This window comes from Bos indicus, chromosome 18 (assembly GCF_029378745.1).
Source record: "Bos indicus isolate NIAB-ARS_2022 breed Sahiwal x Tharparkar chromosome 18, NIAB-ARS_B.indTharparkar_mat_pri_1.0, whole genome shotgun sequence".
In the NCBI taxonomy this organism is placed as follows: domain Eukaryota; kingdom Metazoa; phylum Chordata; class Mammalia; order Artiodactyla; family Bovidae; genus Bos; species Bos indicus.
Window position 1 is genome coordinate 17,571,104 of NC_091777.1, and position 19,821 is coordinate 17,590,924.

The 19,821-nt window shown below is 43.5% G+C and overlaps 1 protein-coding gene across 2 annotated transcripts in view; it reads right to left on the minus strand.

Annotated features, from left to right (window-relative positions):
* Window positions 1-784: 784 nt before the first annotated feature.
* N4BP1 (NEDD4 binding protein 1) overlaps window positions 785-19,821 on the minus strand; it is a 57,863-nt gene continuing 38,826 nt past the window's right edge. For both annotated transcript variants that reach the window (XM_070770523.1, XM_070770524.1), the window contains 5 exons: window positions 14,051-14,181; window positions 12,399-12,495; window positions 9,967-10,074; window positions 7,926-8,033; window positions 785-6,143 (listed from right to left, as the gene is read on the minus strand). In XM_070770523.1, coding sequence (XP_070626624.1) covers window positions 5,786-6,143; window positions 7,926-8,033; window positions 9,967-10,074; window positions 12,399-12,495; window positions 14,051-14,181 — 802 coding nt within the window. In that variant the 3' untranslated portion in view covers window positions 785-5,785. The remainder of the gene's footprint in view (window positions 6,144-7,925; window positions 8,034-9,966; window positions 10,075-12,398; window positions 12,496-14,050; window positions 14,182-19,821) is intronic.

Below are 19,821 nucleotides of genomic sequence, written 5' to 3' on the forward strand. Positions count from 1 at the left end.
ACTTCTGCAGCACCGATGCACTGGTCTTGCTGTGTGTGGTCAGTCGCTCAGTTGTGTCTGACTCTTTGTGACCCCCATGGATGGTTGCCCGCCAGGTTCCTATATCCATGGAATTTTCAGGCAAGAATATTGGAGTGGGTGGCCATTTCCTCCTCCAGGGTGTCTTCCCAACACACAATCAAACCCGGGTCTCCTGCTTGGCAAGTGGATTCTTTACCACTGAGCCACCTGGGGAGCACTGGTCTTTGGGATCTCCCTAAAGATGTGATGAGCCTCCCTTATTTAATCTGCCAAGTGTATGGACACTGATATGTATTTCACTTAAGAGTCTTTGATTTCAAGGGATATAAACCCAACATAAAGAAAAAGTGAAGCGTGTCAGGGTAACAGGCTTCTGGGGAAGAGTGTGAGTGCCATCATGTTTCCATGACAACAGGAATCACACTGTCATGCTTCCGCTTCTCTCCACCCTGCCTCCCACCCACGGCAGAAAACAGCCTACATCAGATCTGAGCATGACACATCTTAGCCCCCACCACCAGAGGGGGCAATCACAAGGCGTACTCTGACTGGCCTAGATTGGCCACCGTGTGGGCAGCAAGTCAGAGCACACTGCTTGGCTCAGCAGGGGGCAGGTGCCCATTCCCGGACCTGGTGGTGTTAGAGACTTGACAAGAAGGAAAAATGAAGAGTAGTGGGTTCCAGGGAGCAACTGCAGAGAATCTGATACTTGAAGGCCTTGCTGGCTGCTAGATGCCGCTGTCAAGAAGGCACCATCCTCCAGTTCAATTGAGCAGACTTTATTGAGCACCTATTAAGTGCAAGGCACTGCGCTAGGTGCCGTGGGAAACACAGAGAGTGAACACAGAAAGCCCTGCCCACGAGGAGCTCACAGTCTAGAAAGAGAGGTAAGACAGAGCACACAATCAGCCGCAGCGACACCAACCAGAGCGGCAAGTGCCGAAAGCAAGACAAGTGCTGTGGGGTCACAAGACACCATGAGGCTGCTTCTGCTCAGAAGCTTTAGGCAAGGGTACAGAGGACCCAGGGCCGGGCCTTTGAGGGGGAAGCCATCTGGGAGAAAGGGCATTTTTAGCAGAGAAGAGATTCACTCGGAGTGGGAGCCCACAGGTAACTGAGGAAATTGTGCGGCTGCAGTGAGTGGACAGATGGGCTATACAGAGTGGGCCATCATGTACGACTGGGAGGTAGACTGCCAAGGATACTAAGCTCAGGAAGGTCTAAACTTGATACTCTGGTCAAGAGAGCCACTGGTCACTGCAAGAACAGGGGTGTGCAGAAGCGTATCTTCAGAAGATAAATCTAGCAGCTGTGCAGTCTCAAGGGGGTAGTTAGAGGCGGGAAAGCTGTGAGGTGGGCTGACAGGTCAGAGGCTGATGCCCACAGGGAGGCCATAAGCACAAGATGCGGGGTGGGGGGCAATGGCCAAAAAGGGACAACGGTGGATGCGGGGACCTTGTGGCAGAGTAGGTGGGAAAAGACAAGAGAACAGATGCAGGCAGAGGGTCTGGGGGGCAGTGGGTCTGGGGATGTCTCAGGGCTTCTAGGTAGACCTAAATATGCACTCATAAGGGGCAGGGCTGGAGCTGGGAGTCACTTCAGCAAAGAGGGGGTGGTTCGAGTCAAGGAAGTGTGCTGATCTCTAAGGGTGAGTGTGTCTCAAAATGTGGTCCATGGACCACCTGTGTGGGAACCATCCAGGGAATTTGCTGAAATGGCAGATTTCCACGCTTTGCGCCAGAGCTACTAAATAAACCTCTGGGTAGTGCCCAGTCATCTGTATTAAGAACTGCCCTCCTCATCATGCGTCCCATAGCTGGTCTGAAGTTTGGAAACCACCTATTGAGCTGGTCTTTCTGCTGAACTGGCCTTTAGGTCAAAGAAGGAAAAGGAATGAAGACTGTTTAGGAGTGAGGGAAATCTCAGAAAATAGGGAAAGTAAGGGTCAACAGATGCAAAGAGTCGGACACGACTGAGTGACTGAACTGAACTACTCCTTGGAAGGAAACTGATGACCAACCTAGATAGCATATTCAAAAGCAGAGACATTACTTCGTCAACAAAGGTCCATCTAGTCAAGGCTATGGTTTTTCCTGTGGTCATGTATGGATGTGAGAGTTGGACTGTAAAGAAAGCTGAGCACCGAAGAATTGATGCTTTTGAACTGTGGTGTTGGAGAAGACTCTTGAGAATCCCTTGGACTGCAAGGAGATCCAACCAGTCCATTCTAAAGGAGATCAGTCCTGGGTGTTCTTTGGAAGGAATGATGCTAAAGCTGATACTCCAGTACTTTGGCCACCTCATACGAAGAGTTGACTCATTGGAAAAGACCCTGATGCTAGAAGGGATTGGGGGCAGGAGGAGAAGGGGACGACAGAGGATGAGATGGCTGGAGGGCATCACCGACTCGATGGACATGAGTTTGAATGAACTCTGGGAGTTGGTGATGGACAGGGAGGCCTGGTGTGCTGCGATTCATGGGGTCGCAAAGAATCAGACAGGACTGAGTGACTGAACTGAACTGAACTGAAGGGTCAACAACGTCATGCTATGGTTACTGAATGTGGACATGCAGATTCAGGATTGGGAAAAGGTTTCCGAATTTGGAAACTGACTGGTCTCCAATGACTTCCCTCGATTCATCCCATGTGATGGGGTGGAGGCCAAGTTTGCAGACACAGAAGTGAAAAGTGGGAAGGGGAACGAAGGTAGCAATGAACAGAGATCCTTAGGGAAATCAGGTTGTTTTAATCTCAGGATGTGAAATATGTAGGGAATAATGAGAGAGGTAGATAACGAAGAAATGGGGTAGTCAGAGTAACTAACCAAACAAACTATAGCTGGGAGATGAGAGGAGATGGGCTAAGGGACACAGGATGGAAGAGGACAGGTGGGGACGTAGAGGGTTGCTGGGGAGGTAGAGGTGGGGAGAAATTCCTTAAGGAAGGCTGTGTCTCAGACATGTGTGGGAGGCAGGCTGGGCCTGAGGTGGGAGTGGTGCCAAGGCCCAACTCCAGGGGGCCCAGTGCCATTTGCCATGGTGGGGGGAAGGGCATGAGACTCAGTGGGGGTGGGGGTTCAGAGCATCATGGATTCTATGTGTGGATCATATTCCACAAATGCCACAATAAGCCTAAGCAATAAAGCAAGATTATCCCTCCTCTCACTGACACCAAAAGCTACAACAGGTCAGCGGAGTCCCTGGTGACAGCCACACGCTGCTAAGCCTGCCAGAACAATGCTGACCCTTCATCCAGGACGGCCGAGCCTTCTTACTGTTTTTCTAGCCACCGGACTGTAGGGTCTCAAACACTGGCTACTTGACAGAAAGACCAAACCAGTCTTTCTGCTCCCAGGTGGCAGTCTGGGGTGTGGGGAAGAATGTAGGCCCAGAAATCATTCAGCATCACTGCCTACTTATTCTTTTCCGGACAACTTCTCCGAGTCTACTGAAGGAGGGTGGCACCCTCTGCCCTGCCTCCTGCTTCACAGAAATGCCATGGAATACAGGATGCAGAGTCACCTGGAGGAGTTACAGGAAACACTGCTACAGACAGTCCCCAAGGTGGTTCCAAAAACCTACCAGGGGAGGTAGACCGGGAGTATCAACACTGAGCCTAGTATTAAGAGGAGTCTGAGAACAAGTCATGACTTCTTGAAATAATGGTTTGAGAACAGAGCTTTAAAATATTAAATTTAACTATACTTGACAGATTTCAGAAAGAACTGTGGATTCTGTTTCATGTTATAATTTATCAAGGTAAGTAAGTAATGCTTTTCTGAAACTCCTCCCACTTACCTTCCGCACTCTTCCTTCCTGCACCCAAGAAAGAGGAAAGGGCTGGTGGAGCTCTCAGAGACAATACTAAGATCACAGAGGCTTATGTAATTCAAAGGTCAGGTCACTTCTAGAGCCTAGAAAACTCCTGACCTCTAGGCCTAGCTAGCTCTACCCAGTATCAGTGGCACCTCAGCCCCGCTCCCAGGAAGACCAGTGGGTAAGTCCTGGCAATCAAGGCATGCCCCTCGGGTCCTTCTCTGAACAGCAGCAGTGCTGGATTGGCACGGCCACTTGACCTGGAAGGTAAAGTCACTGTGAGGGGGACCCAGGCCTCACACCTCTGCTGTTGTTTTTTAAAACCATCATTTGTGAAGCTGAGGCACAGGGACTGTGACTGAAGTTGCCTTCTGTCCTCCACGTGCACAGCTGGATGACTTGGGTATCCTACCCCCAGCTGACGACCAGCTCCACACCAGAATGCATCTTAAAGGCATCCAAGAGAAAAAGTGACTGAAGTCCAAATCTGGCCACCTGAGGACTCTGGACTCATCCCTGGAGGGATGCAGGATCATACATGCCTAGAGGGAGCACTGGGGGGAGCCAGCCAGGTCTGCTCATGGCCAACTAAGTCCCTTCACCATGAAGAACGAACTGGCACTGAGTCCTCTGGAATTGTTTCTGGGGGCCACAAGAGATGTGATCTACAAGGCAGATGTGAAACTGATCGTGAGCAGCCTGGGAAAAGAGCAAGTATTAAATACAAAGCCCTTTGAAGGTCCAGAGAACAAGAAAGATGTTAACAGTTAATTATCCAGAAAAAGAATTTTCACTGACACAGAATTTAGGCAACACTGAAAACACAATACTAAGATATCAATTCTGAGACAGACCCATAGGAAGGGCAGCTTAGGAGAACACTAAAGAGATTAACACAGGAAAAATAAATACAGGGCTCTGGGCCCCCACAGAAGCTACTAATGCTATTTATTGGCTTGGGTCATTCTTGAGAATAGAAAACCAGTTTTTTGGCAAAGCTGCACAAACTTCACATGGGGCATCTCCCAAGGCTGTGGACACCAAACTACTGTAATAATGACGCTCTTCACTGAACTTCCTCACGTCCCACTAGCATCTTCAGAAGCTGAGATGGGACTTCTAGAGCCAGTCAGGGACTGAGTGCTGCGTGTCCCAGCCATGCACGAGGGATCCAGTTCACAGCTGTGGACTTGGGCGCGTCCAGACAGAGGGCACTTGGAGCCTCAGTTCCCTCTTCTGCCAGGTGGGAAGGGAGGAAGGGCTGGACTACGTGGGCTCTCAAGGTTCTCCCAGCCGGATACTCCGTGCGTCTAGCTCTGCCCTGGTCATTAACAGTGGCTAGGCACAAGGTGCCATCTAGTGGCATCACCTGTCCACTCTCACAAATGGCTCCAATCAAAGACCCCAGAGGAGCAAAATTAACTCACACGGACTCTAATTCCAGGGGCGAGGGTAGAGGAGGCTAGGAGGGTGAGCACACTTCATGTCAGTGGACGTGACATAGTCATCTCAAGAAAATATACTTTAAGAGTTCTTGCTTTCCCTAAGAAAGCAACTTTTTTTTTTTTTTTTTAAGAAAGGCTAATCATATCCATTTGTCAATATTTTCAGCATTAAGGAAAATAGTTTAAAAAACATAAAAATGTAAGTGCACTCAAGAGTAACTGCTATTAAACAGTTCTGAACAGGCAGAAAATGTAGACTTTCCTTTTACAGAAAATGTTAAATCCGTAATAGCAGCATAATGTATATATATAAAAAAGCTGGTTTTGAAAACCCAGATTTTTTTTATACACAAAACATCTGTGTTTTTTTTTTCTCCTATACACTACAACAGCATTTCCACTGGGAAATTGGTTTTTTCACATTATGTCACTTCCTGCTGGCACATGCAGATACTAGCTTGAGTGTGTGTCTTCAGCCCAGAGCCCCAGTTCCCAACAGCCTTCAGTCCAATACCATGGCGGAGAGTGCGTTCAGGTCTTTCATGTATGGATGAGCTGCCAAGATCTGGTCGATTTTCAGTTTTTGCTCCGAGTCAGGGAAGATCTTCAGAAGGGCTTCCCTCAGCTCGTTGGTTTCTGCAGGAGATCTCTGTGCTGGCATGGGCAGATTCTGCTGGATGTTAGAAAGGTTGGGCAAAAGTGGGAAGCGGGGTTGCTGAGGAAGCCAGTGGCTGGGTGGGGTGCCCTGAATCCGGGTCGGAGGCTGGTGGCTGGTGCTGGCTGCCTGGGCGCCAGGGACTCTGAAGCTGGGGTCAAACATGCCCACATTTGGCAGGGCGTTGAGTAGGGGCTGCATATCTCTGTGAATGGAAGCAAGCCCTGGTGAGCTAGGTTAGGAGACAAACAAGAAATCTGTCTAAAAATATCTGCTTCTGACTCCAAAACTCAAGGAGCTACTCCCTGGCCTCTGAAGGCAAGAGAAGACTGCAGCCATGGCAGGGAGGGCAACCACCCACAGACAGGCCTGTGGGGATGCCGCTAACACCAATTCCAGCCCAGTCATGACAGGGAATGCTGGCTCTTTATGAGCCACTCCATTTCCTGGCCTGCTGCTGTGAGGACTGACCCCATCCAGCTGCTTGGCTCTGAACCAGGGTGTACCAGGAAGCTTTCAAAAGATCTGGACGCAGGACCATACTCTCTTGCAGATTCAGATTCTCTGTGGGGCCAGGCTGATGGGGATCTTTGGGCAGAGAGGCTGCCTCCCCAGCCCCTCAAGTCTGAGTGAGATGTTGGTGTCCACAACTTGAATGCACATGAGTGTGTCTAGGGCATCTCTACCATTAAAAAGCCCCCCACCTGATTCTGCTTGCAGTAGAGAAATGGGGCTGCCTAACACTTTTCCCAACTTCAAAAGCTCAGTCCCTCCGTTGGAGGCAGGGTGGGGCGGAGCGGTGCGGCAGAGGGTGCAATGACTAACTTTGTATTCAATGGGTCTTATGTGAGTAGGCAAGACTGACCCTGCTGCCAGGCTGCTGAGGCTGGAGAAGGAGACAGAACTCTCCTTCCATTAAGTTTGACCCATGGACCCTGATGCTTGCACACAGGCCTGAGGTCTTAAAGCCTAGCAGAGAATTTCCAAGTTAAGACTTTGGAAGAAAAAATAAGATGTATGGCCATTCAGCAGGTGTTTAAAATGGCTACCATTCTCTTGGTGGAGGTAGGTAGAGAAGCAGGACCTTTGGGAACGGAGTGTGTAATACAACACAAAGGCTCAAAAGAGAAATGATTCACAAGACCTGGGAGTGGAAATCATGCCAGTCTCGTGTGCTGAAGACACTTCTGTGTGAGCCACCTGCCCTTTCCAATCCAAACCCAGAATCCCCCAAAGGCCCTGTCATAAACGGAGAGGATCAGCTCTGAAGTCTCACTGTCTTGAAACGCTGGGGGAGCTGTCTCTCACTTCTTTGAGCTTACACCCCTTTCAGCTGAGAAATACACAGAAATGTAGCTTATTTCACTTTTTAAAAAGAGAAAAGGCCTATCACTGGGGAATACGATCTGTCCACTTAAGAATGGACAATGTCCATTCTTGAGAATTCTGAAAATGGAAACACGTCTTTAAACACAAACAAAAAAAACCCAATCTACAAGAAAGAAAACCTAAGCTATCAAATTAATTTCAGACAAACATAGAATACTTGCTTCTCTACTCAGTGAGGTAGATAGCAACAGTTTCCCAGGTAGTGATTCCTGAATAGTAAATAAATTCATATAAGCATAAAACATTCAAAGTAAATGACTTGGCAAAATGAACTGAAAAAGATACTCTCACACACACAAAGAACCTAATTAGCATTCACTAGTAAGTGACCACTAGCAAAATCTGCTCTGTCTTCTTTGGCCTACAGAAAGTCTGGCTCTCCATCCTCTCTTCTGGGATTAAAACCAAATGGACCACAAATGAAGATTTGGTCTCTGGAAGACATTCCACCTGTATTTCACCAGCACTAAATTTACGGCTAGTTTTTAAAATAAAATACCATTTATAATACTCAGGGAGAGAGTGCACTTGCACTTGAAGCACAAACAACTGAAACAAATTTGTAAACACAAGACAATCTGGAAAAGGAAACAAATACCTAAGGAAGACTTCCTTCCGAAGAAATTCTTCTAATCGAGGTCCACTTCTTCCCAGAGGGTCATCAGGAACCATAAATATGTCCCCCACAAAGGTATACTGGAGCAATCTACAACAGGGAGAATAATTACAGTGTGGGAGAAAAAAGTAAATTAAAAGACTGCTTAACCGAATCCATCTGCAACGCAAGAGAGCCTGGTTCAATTCCTGAGTCGGGAAGACCCCTAGAGAAGGGATAGGCTGCCCATCCCTTCTTGGGGTGTTCTTCTATCAGTATTCCCTTCTGTCAGTATTCTTGGGCTTCCCTTGTGGCTCAGCTAGTGAAGCATCTGCCTGCAACGTGGGAGACCTGGGTTTGATCCCTGGGCTGGGAAGATCCCCTGGAGAAGGGAAAAGCTACCCACTCCAGTATTCTGGCCTGGAGAATTCCATGGACTGTATATGTATAGTGCATGGGGTCACAAAGAGCTGGACGTGACTGAGACTTTCACTTAACCACTAAAGCAAAGAAAACCAAACACACCCCAGTGAAACCACTTTCTCTTTTGGATACAAATACAACAGAGTAAGAAACTTTTACCTACTGGCCCTCTTATTTCTTACCAAGACTTTCAGATTTTTATCTGGGCTTGGGAAGCAGCTTCTTTTCCTAATATAATGTTCAATATAACTTTGAAAAACAAGATGGAAAGACTGTCACCTTAGGATACAATGGGTGCTCAACAAAGGTTTAATTTTTCAATAAATGAGCTCATGAGCAAACCTACTGATGTTCTTTTAAAAAAAGGAATTAGTGTATGAAGAAATACTGAAGGTCAGTTGAATATGATTTATCAAGTCTAGAAAAATGTTTTAAAAAAAGTCCAAATGCCTGATTTGCTGCCTGGATCTTGGTTTCTGCCTTGCTTTATGACTTCTGAAGGCAATGGGCTGGTGTGTGACTGATTCTTCACTGCACTTAAACCTTCTATGCATACACAGATGAGTGTCTGATAAATACTGACAATGAGCTCAGGGCACAAATCCAACAGAAACATGTGCTAGAAGATTAATGGCTTGTTAACTGTGCCCAGAAGGTCAAAGACCAATTCTCACTTCAGCTATCACCAAAGTTTCTTAACAGCATATGGGTCAAATGCATATAGTAACTAACTTTCACCTGGGTATCATATTCTAAAACCCTCTAATGATTCAAAAAACATAAATATCAGACAAGAGGCAACCATGAAACCCCCTAGACAGGTAAGTATGTAGTTACACTGGTTATATACCAGTTATACACAATCTCAAGGTATGTCTTTTAGATTTCCGGCATTTATGACTCATCCCTGGCACTACCATAAGACTACTGGTTTTTGGTAAGTACTTGTCAGATGATGCTTGTTTACAGAAAGTCCTGGAAGCCTGTGCTCACTGATCTTAATGTAGCTGAACACACTCAGGGTGTCATCACAAACAGAAAACTTTGTTATTTTGGATATTCAATGTGCTTTCAATTCAGATGACTAAACTTTGATGGTAAAATGCTCAAGAAAAGTATCAGATATTAAAAACTAGAAATATTCTTTCCTTTCCCCAAAGTGAAAACCCAGTCAGCATACTGATTTTGGGACTATCCTCTTGCTGAAATCACAGCTGTTATCAAACTTAGCCTTCATATTTCACTGTTGAGTAAAGCCTGGGGGAGGCCCAATGACTTGCTCAAGTGTCCCTCGGCATCAGGCCATAGTCAAACTAGGTAGTCATTTCTGCTCCATCACACAGTTAACAGAGCTAACTGGACCACAAAGATACACCTCTTGCCAGGGGACACTGGTCTACAGAAGACACCTGTGGGCACCAGAGCACGTTCACACATCACTTGCTGGTGTTGCTGCTCTGTGCTCAGTCCTCCCGCTTCCTGACAGGGGCCAGCTACCCTGTGGATTGGAAGCACACTCTTATGATACCTTTGGTCTCCTGAACTGCTTCCAAGGTGGACAAAAAACAAACAGTAAACAACAAAAAACATCTCTGACCAAAGACAAAGAAAAAAGTATTACCTTTTTGTAATTATTTCTCTCCAGGAGACTGACTCGGTCACAAATTCTCTGAAGTTATCATTTGTTACAATTATGCCACCAGTTTTGTCCGCTAAGTGTAGTAGAAACCTATGGTAATATAAGAGTGGTTAAAACAGGCAAGCAGGCAGCCCTGGTTCAGAGTAGCTTTACTATAAAAAACAAAAGCATTTCCTCTTCACAGAAAAATAAAACAATTTAACCAAGGCTGGGATGCAGAAAAGTTAAGCCCCTGTCAAGTGAACATCAACTTGAAATACTGAACACCTGAAATTACTAGAATGATTATAAATGAAGGCCTGGTTTTCATAAAATCTTTTTAAAAAATAATCTTAAGCATAATTTATACATTTTTCTAGACAAGTTGTATTATCAATAGAGTGGTAATATGATAATGCATGAGGACTAGAGAAGGAATGAATCAGAATTGATGCCTGTGAAATCACTATTCAGTTTTCAGTTGCTAAGCTATGGTACTTTGGTTCTAAGATTAGCCTTGCCACAGTCAGCCTTCCATTTTTTTTTTTAGCCTAATGCACATTTTCTGCCCTGACTTAAGAAGAGATGTCCAGAACTGCCATTAGGTTTAGTCCAAGTTATAGATCCATGCAAATGCAAATTATGAGAAGATATATGGTGATCATATGGGCTTCCCTGGTGGCTCAGAGGTTAAAGCGTCTACCTGCAATGTGGGAGACCTGGGTTCGATCCCTGGGTTGGGAAGATCCCCTGGAGAAGGAAATGGCAACCCATTCCAGTATGCCTTCCTGGAGAAGCCCATGGACGGAGGAGCTTGGTGGGCTACAGTCCACGGGGTCGCAAAGAGTCAGACACGACTGAGTGACTTCACTTTCACTTTTCACTTTCATATGGTGATCAAAAGTGTAACAAGTAAACATTACAGAGAATTCTATTTCATTATTCGAGATTATTCGTGTTCAAACCCTCTCAATGAGAGATCTGTGAGGACAATATGAGTTTCATCCCCTAGTCAGGATGACCACATTTGTCTGAGGCAATGCAGATAATGAAACAATAAAATAAGTGAAATCACTGAATTAAAGGTGCAAAACAACTGCTTTTATTATCAGTAGGGGGTACTTAAAAGGAGATCAAAAAAGCCTCATTAGTTTCAGAAATCTTAGGAACCTTGATAAGTAAATATGATTTAGCATGAGTATCTTAAATTACTTCTAATTGGCATGAACAGTGAGGAGTAATGTTTGTCCACAAGTATTAACGAAAATAGGCAGTAAAGCTTCTGGGCGTGTACTGTGAATCAGGACACATGTTCACATCCGCTAAAAACCCAGAGAGCCATATAAATTAAGTGAAAACATAGTTGACATACTTGTGTATGCATTCAAATTCTGTAGGTGTGAGAAGGAAGCTGCTGCGTTAAAACCATCTGAAGGCGCTTCGTGAGCCTGGCAGTCCAACCTGCCTTTTCACGTGAGCTCTCCAGGGTCCCTGCCCAGATCTCTGGAGCAAGGGTAGTCCCTCCACCCCAATCTCCCAATACTTTCTCACCTACGCCCCTACCCCCAGGTGCTTCCTCCTGCATTCTTTCATGCCATCTCGGATTCTCCCCAGATCTGCTCTCTCATACCAGCCTGGTGAAGGGCAAGGGGTTGTCAGTGAGGAGGCCCTTTGGACCTTTTGCTGAATGTCTGTTCACTCCAAGTTCTCTTCCCCTGCCAAGCTCCTCTTTTCATCTCTCACCCATCTGACCATCATTCACTACCTTGGGTTACAAGCTAAGCACTGTCTTCAACGTGAGGGAGCACTGTGGTAGAACAATGAGGCAAAAGCACCAGGGAGCTGTAAGTGCTGGAGGTCAGATGGAAAAAGGGTGAGGGCAGGAGAGTAAAGAGCAGGAGGCCAGCACTTCAGTTCCCAGACACTCGTCTCAGCACCTGCTCTCTGAGCAGTGTACCAACCTAAGAAACGCAGCTTATTCCTTTAACATGAGGGGCAGCTGAGACCATCTTCTATTATATGGAAGAAATACTGAGGGCTCAGGCATCACAATGACAGACTAAGTCACCAGCCAGATATAACTAGGAGGAGACAGAGGAAGTGTAAAAAGCACTCTTGAGGCTGCCACACTAAGACAAGACAAACATTACTTCTAGGAAGTATTTAAAAAGACTACAACTCAATATGGGCTTTTTACTTACAGATTCTCAGCCATGTTTTATTAAAAAAGTTTTTTAACTCAATAGCTTCTTTGGTAATGTCCCTGAGTGTATTAGTATAACCTTAAAGACTATGAATGTTAAAATTCTCAAACTCGGGTCAAGCATGTCCTTTTAAGAGGTAGATTCAGGTGCCTGATGAACTGTCTGGTGGAGCAGGTGGCTGGCTCCTCACCACCCCACACCCACTTTAGAAAGGAAAACAGCCTTTCATACCTGTCATCATGAGAAGCAATTCTTTCTCCAAAGACCATCCGTGCAGGAGTTAAAGATAATATTCCAAGCTCCTGGAGCTGGGTTAAGAAGTGCTGTTCTGTTTATGGAATAAGTTGAATACACATTCAGAAAAAGGCTATCTACCCAGATGTTTGAATAAATGAAAGCATCCCAAATGTTTCACTTGGAGACTTGTGGGTAACTTTTTTTCTATTGACTCACAAAGATTGCATTTTATGAACTTACTGGGAAGGGGGGAAAATCAAGGAAGACATATTCCAAAACAAATGTAATGTAAAAATTGACTTTAGCTATTTTTTAAACTTAAAAATGTTCAACTTATCTGCTTTGTAAGAAGAATAAACCATAAACCTATACATAAAGGATCTTACTATTAAGAACTTTTTCTCCGCTACATTACAAGCAACAGAGGACAAAGAGAGTGAGGGCCAAGTCCCTGAGAGAGGGCAGGGGTTGGAATAGAAGAGGGATGCCAGAGAGGCAGACAGACTGTTCTGTCCTGATCACAAGAAAGGTCTGCTTGGTCCCTATTCCAAGAGTCTGTCAAATCTCCCTCTGATTGCTACCCTATCTAATCTCTTCTCTGTTATTGGTACAAATATTTACTGATTTTCATGGGAGTGGGTCATGACAGAGAATAAAAGAGGGCCAAAGCCACAAATGAGTAATAGGCAAAATAGCAGCTACAGGCTCAGGGTCTGAGATTCCCACTACTGCATTCCCTACGATGGTACTCACCACTGACTTAGGCTGAAATGTCCTAACACAGTGCTTTATGGCTCTAGAAATGCAAGCACATAAGGCTTACAAGACTCTTTCAGGGATCCTACTGCAAAATGACTGAAATGAGTAGTTCTGCCTCATTCTCAAGGACCCTCTGCTAGGACAAATACACTTCCCCTGAGGAGGGAAGTTGGGATACCTGGGAAGTGTCCTTTTACCATTTCTACCTCAACAGCGACTAAGTTGTATTACTTCCTGCTGAATGTGCTGGGTGGGTCCTGTTCTCACCCTTCCTCCTCCCAGTCTACCTTTATTTCCAGGTAGTCTGATGCATCAAGCTGCTTGGCACAGCCCTTTCACCAATCTTCCTATTAAGACCCAAGAAAAGAAAAACCTTAACTTTCTCTGGATATTTCAGGATCCACAATAAGTTCAAATCTTTCGTGTGTGGCCTGCAGGTCAGCCATGCAGTACCACACAGTGAACATAAATGACTTATATTAAGCTATTAAACAAACTGTTAAAAAGACATCCTATGGGAGGGTTCCAAATTTATCAAATGATCATTTTCAAAAATACTATTTAAAGAGGAAGAAACCTAGCCTCGTAGAAAGACATATTTAATCAACTTTTTAGAAAGTCAAAGAAAATTTTTGTGATATATAATGAAGACTAACATAACTTTTTATATAAACATCTATTAAACTTTCCATCCCTCCCCCAAGTATGTCTTATGCTATAAAACTCTCTTCAACTGATTTTTTTTTTAAACTGGATGCAACAAATTTAGTTTTGTTTTTAAAGCTGCTGCCTATGGCACATGGCACTATTCTAAGTAGTGTGTGTTGCAATTAAGAGCCAACTGATTACCTAATTATTAGTAACCTGGAAAAATCAGTTTGCCTCACCTGTGACATTAGGATCCCGCCTTGTTCTCCACTGTGGAACAAATACAGTGATGTTTCTGTTGCCGAGCTTCCAAAAATATTCAACCGCAATTGCAATTCCACGACAAGAAAAGAACTTTTTCAGACCATGGCTATATGAAAATAAGTAAAATTTATTTCAGTTGAAAGCATGTTTAAAGCATGTTAAGTTTTACCAGGATAAAGTGAAAAAGTAAAATCTACAAACAACAAAAACAATTAGGACAATATTTCCTTTAATAGTTTGCTGCTTTGCAAAGCCAAGAGAAACCACGACAGGAGATGTGACTCAATAGCTTTGTGATTTCGGTTTTATTTTATTTAGTTGATTTGAGTGTGCTTCTGTGGTAGAGGGCAGTTTGAGCTTCGGGGCTATACTTGTTTACTACACCTTTTATGTTTGGTTTTAGATGAAGAGCCCATTCTAGAGAGTCCTAGTCCACTGGCCTCCAAGAATCTTTGATGAATGTTAGAAGGAATTTGTGGCCGCAGCAGAAGCAGCTATGATCAGAACGATCCCATGACATGTTCTCACCACCACAGCTTCCAGGGGTTTCAAATACATCTGCCTCCATCCAGGAGGGCTGCATCCCCTCTCTGGACAACTGGGAAGCCAACTCAGTTTACAGCTTCCAGGAAACGAGCTGATGGCAAGGCTCACATGGAACTACCTGGGGGCCATGGCACGTGATTCTCGTGACGGAAGCAGACAGCAAGGGGAAAGTAATTAAATAAGGGACAGTACTGAACATGAGTGAGCGCCAGACATGCCGCACCACAGAACTGCCAACTCTAAGAGAGGGGCTGGAGCTACGTTCCATGTTTACCAGAACATGGTGGCCAGATCGGGCCCTTACTTTGTAACTCATGGTACAGAGGATTAAAAACTGTTTCCCCACCCCAAAACCAATTTCAAAACAAATGAAGAAAAATATTTTAAAATTATTCTCCAGCAGTTAAGGAAAAGCAGAGGTTTTAACCCTTTCAACTAGCCCCAGTGGTATGGTCCCCAGCTAAATCTACGTTTTCATGGAGCAAGAATGGGCTGGACCTGTAACAAGCATCTAACATCCAGAAGAGTGGCTCAGAAATGCCTCCTTTTAGAGGCTAAAACCCACTCTTCTCAGTCAATCATAAATCAGACTCCACAGGCATCAGCTCCACTCCAGGAAATGTACACAAGTAAACAAACCCATTCTTGATGAAATAACTTAGCAGTGGCTTGTTTATCTAAAAGCATTTAAATATGGCAGGAATGTAGCAATATGACACTTGTTACTGGAAAATCGGCTTGAGGCAGGTAGTTTTTGTACAGAGGGTCTTAGTCTTGAGAGACATGCACTAAAAAAGCTTATTAAGTGCCTTCTTAGCTAATTCATCAGACACAAATGTATATGAACTCTTTTTCCTCTTTTCCTTAAATGTTTCTGTTGACAGCAACAGCAGAAACTAAGTGGAAATAAAGTCTCAGTCCATTCCTTTGGGTCCTGGTGGTTCAGATGGTAAAGAATCTACCTGCAATGCAAGAGACCTGGGTTTAATCCCTGGGACAGGAAGATCCCTGGAGAAGGGATAGCTATCACTCCAGTATTCTTGCATGGAGAATTTCATGGACAGAGGAGTCTGGTGGGCTACAATCCACAGGGTCACGACGAGTTAGACACGATCAAGCGACTAAAGCTTTTCAAGAAAAGGAGGGAAATGACAGTAGATAAAATTCTACTGCCCTGGAACGCCTCCCAAGCTTAGAGGGGGAAAGTGGAATTTCTAGAAACATTAGCACGAAAACAAAATTCCAGGGGCTTCCCTGGTGGCTAAGTGGTAAAGAATCCACCTGACGAAGCAGAAGACACGGGTTTGATCACTGGTCTGGGAAGATCCCACAAGCCTAGGGGCAACTAGGCTCTTGACCCTGTGCTCTAGAGCCTGGAAGCCGCAACTACTGAGCCCATGTGCCAAAACTGTTGAAGCCTGTGTGCTCGAGAGCCTGTGCTCTACGCAACAAGAAAAGCTACCACGACGAGAAGCCTGCACACTGCAACTAGAGAGCAGCCCCTGCTGTCCACAGCTAGAGAAAAGCCTGCGCAGCAAAGCCTATCAGCACAGATTAAAAAATAAATGAAAAAAAAAAAAAAATTCAAAGGGTTAGTTATCCTCAGTGATTAGAGCAAAACATTTTTAATACCCTGAAAAATTTCTAGAGCTGATTCAGGAATAAATAGCAGTTCAAACTTCTGGTAAAGAACATATGGACTAATTCAGAAGACAAAACAACAGAAATAAAATCAAGTAGAGCCAAATTATTGAATTTAAAATAATAAGGTCCCACTTTTATTTTCATATCATAATCAAGCAAAAAATGTGCTGTCTCCTAGCCTCTCTGTAATCACAGAAAAGCAACTTGCTGACAGGTAAACACAGACCAAATGTCTTTTTTGACTCAGAGACAAAGGGTACACATATAATAATACCTCTCTACCCTGGTGAAGGCCAAAGCTCTGGGGCTCCCAGATGCAAATAGAGAATTAACAGATATTAAGCCTGAGAAGCCAGATGTGCAGGCTCTCAAGGGAGATTTAAACTTCTGTTTCCATATACTTGGAGACAAGTTACACCATTGTGTTGTCTTCCTCTTCTGTATTGTAGCAGACACTCAACTAGAAAGAAAAGGATTCAAAGCAGAGAGGAGATGGGTGATAAATACCTGATAAAACAGATTAAAATGCAGGGCCATCACAGAGCCAGGCAGGGCAGTGTGTGGAAACAGAGAAAAACCCTTTCTGAGTTACCCAGGAAAGAGGAATTCTTTCCTGTAGCCTCCATTTAATAACAAGAGCCATGGAACCCTGATATATGACTACCATGAAAAAATGGTTACAATATATAGGCAAGTGAACGGACAAACCTCATCTACATGGAAAATGATCTATTCAGATAAGTCAGGTGCTCTTTGCTGAAGTTTCAGACTGACAGAGACCAAATGTTATCTGGCCACTGCGGTGATGTCTAGCCATACACCACATACAATTTCCATTTACTCATCGTTTGACTCATTCACGGTGACAAAGGGGAAAAACCAAGTAGAGATATGCATAATCAGCAGCATTAAATGGGGTATTTCGGAATTTCTCACGGTGTGTTAGAAACTGCAGACATCACACTGGCCTGGCAAATAAATGAGGCTTTGCAGAAACCCAGGGATGAGTGGGCTTGAGTGGCTTTAAGAAAGGGTTCAAACCTATTGCTCAAATACTCAAGTTTGCTTTTTAACTACTTCCCCAACTAGCTGGGTCAAGCTAGTGAGGTTTACTCAGCAGTGCTTAAGCAACTCAGGAGTAATGTATCCAATGGCTCTAAGGTCTAAAAATTTAATCTCAACTTCTGTGGGAAGAGGTGGGGTGTACGATGGCTCGAGAACTGTATCATGGGTCAAAATTTTGTAGCTGCATAATCTTGGACAAGACTTTCAAGCCATTTCATGTTATGTATATTACAGATAATTTTTACCTCACAAAACTGGTGTAAAGGTTATGTTTTCAAAGATAAAGTCAGTACCTGATATATAACAAGTGTTTCAGTTTTAAGATTCCAAATATTTGTTGAAATGTAATCCAAATTGATTTACTACAGCAACTGGAAGACCAAGCTATAAATAGGTGGTGAAAAGTCATTTAAATAATCCTAATCTTCATTAAGTCTTTAATTCATTCATTCATTCAACACATTGTCACCGAGTGGTTACTATGTGCCAGGCACCATGGACCTTGGGGATAGTTCAGTGAGCCGAATACACATGAATCACTTTTATGGAATTTATAGTCTGTAATTCCCATTTAAACTGAAGCAGCTGATTTAGAATGATAATTTTTTTTCTGACTCAAAAAAATTGAGGTGAAATTCACACAATGTAAAATAATCATTTTAAAGTGAATTTAGTATATTCACAATGTTGTGTGACCATTTGTATCTTGTTCCAAAACATTTCCATCACTCCAAAAAAAAACCCCTGTACCCATTAAACAGTTTCTTCCCAGAATAAGAGTTAATTTTAATTACTGACATTTTGAGATCAATCTCCATCAAATTAAGTATAAGTCTGTCTGCCTAGGATAATATATCCTTTGTAAAAGAGTTGCTTTTAATTGAGACATCTATGAATTCAAAGTAAATTAAAATCCTCTCAATCAGCCTGTAGTTTCCCTTAGTGCACTAATCCAGTGGTTTTCAAAAGAAATGGCACTGTACTGAACGAGGTTAGGAATTATGTAACAGTGTTTTGGGGTGTCACAATGGCTTGGGGGCATTATGGGCAAAGTAGGAGGGACCAGATATGCAAAAACATCCTGTTCTGTACAGCCAGTGTGACTATAAATTTCAACAGTAACTCCTCTGAGAAGTACACTAGTTACTACAAAAAGGCTTTTTAAAAGTATCATTATCATTGTTCATTCTATCTTAATTTGCATTTCTTAGTCTTTGAACACCAATTTGGGAAATCTCTCCACATACAGAAAAATGAAAAAGGATTAATATTACTCATAATCGTGACCTAAATTTTATATCATCATTAGGCTCAAGAAATTGTAACAATGAGGAACTGCTGTAGGGCTTGGGCTGTGAGTAATTGAAATTGTACTTTACATTTTTACTTAGATAATGCCATACAGTTGTGGGCCATTTGCTGGGTTCCCCCCAAAAGAACTGCCAAAAGACAAAGTGAGATGGCAATAAACAGCATTATTTGGAAATGAAGACAACCAGATTACATATTTTTACTGCCTATATTCACTTTTACATGTGAAGTGCTGGCATTTTCTTTTCTTATTTTTGAAAGCAAAGAACAGCACCATTCAAAAAATAAAAATCAAGAGAATCTTTATATTTAAAAAAAAGATACTAAAATATTAAAATATTTATAGATGGAAATGAGATATCTGAAAATTCCTTCAAAATGGGTGAAAGGCAGCAGGTGGGGCACAGATGAAACAAAGTGAAAGGACAGAACGAGACAGGCCTGAGCTGATAATCACTGAAGCTAGGAGACGGCACACGCGAATCTCAAATGAATGTGAATTCCAACATGTGTGGAATTCATCATATCATCTTCTTGTGAATTTCTCTGAAAATTGTAACAAAAAATAACAAGTATGTAATAAATGCATAATTTAATAATAGTTTTCAATTCATTTTTCAATTTTATCAAGTATTCCTGAAAAATCAGGGGATTAATTGATGTTTTAGAACTCCTAGGAAAGAGGTCATACAAGCATCCAGCAATTCAGGAAAGTACATATGACCCTTAAACAACACAAGTTTGAACACAGGGTCCACTTAAACATGGACCTTTTTTCAAGAGTAAATACTACAGTACTAAAAGATACAGAACAGCTTTATGGAGGGCTGACAATAAAGTTAATTCTGACCATGCAGGGGGTCAACGGCTCCCAACCCCACATCATTAGAGGGCCAACTGTATTTCAACTTCTCCTTCATTCCATGTCCAGGTGCCCCTTTTCTTGAATTGCAGCTACTTAAAATGCTAATCCCTTGGACTACAAAAAGATCCAACCAGTCCATCCTAAAGGAGATCAGTCCTGAGTGTTCATTCGAAGGACTGATGTTGAAGCTGAAACTCCAATACTTTGACCACCTGATGTGAAGAGCTGACTCATTTGAAAAGACCCTGATGCTGGGAGAGATTGAAGGTGGGGGAGAAGGGAACGACAGAGTATGAGATGGTTGAATGGCATCAC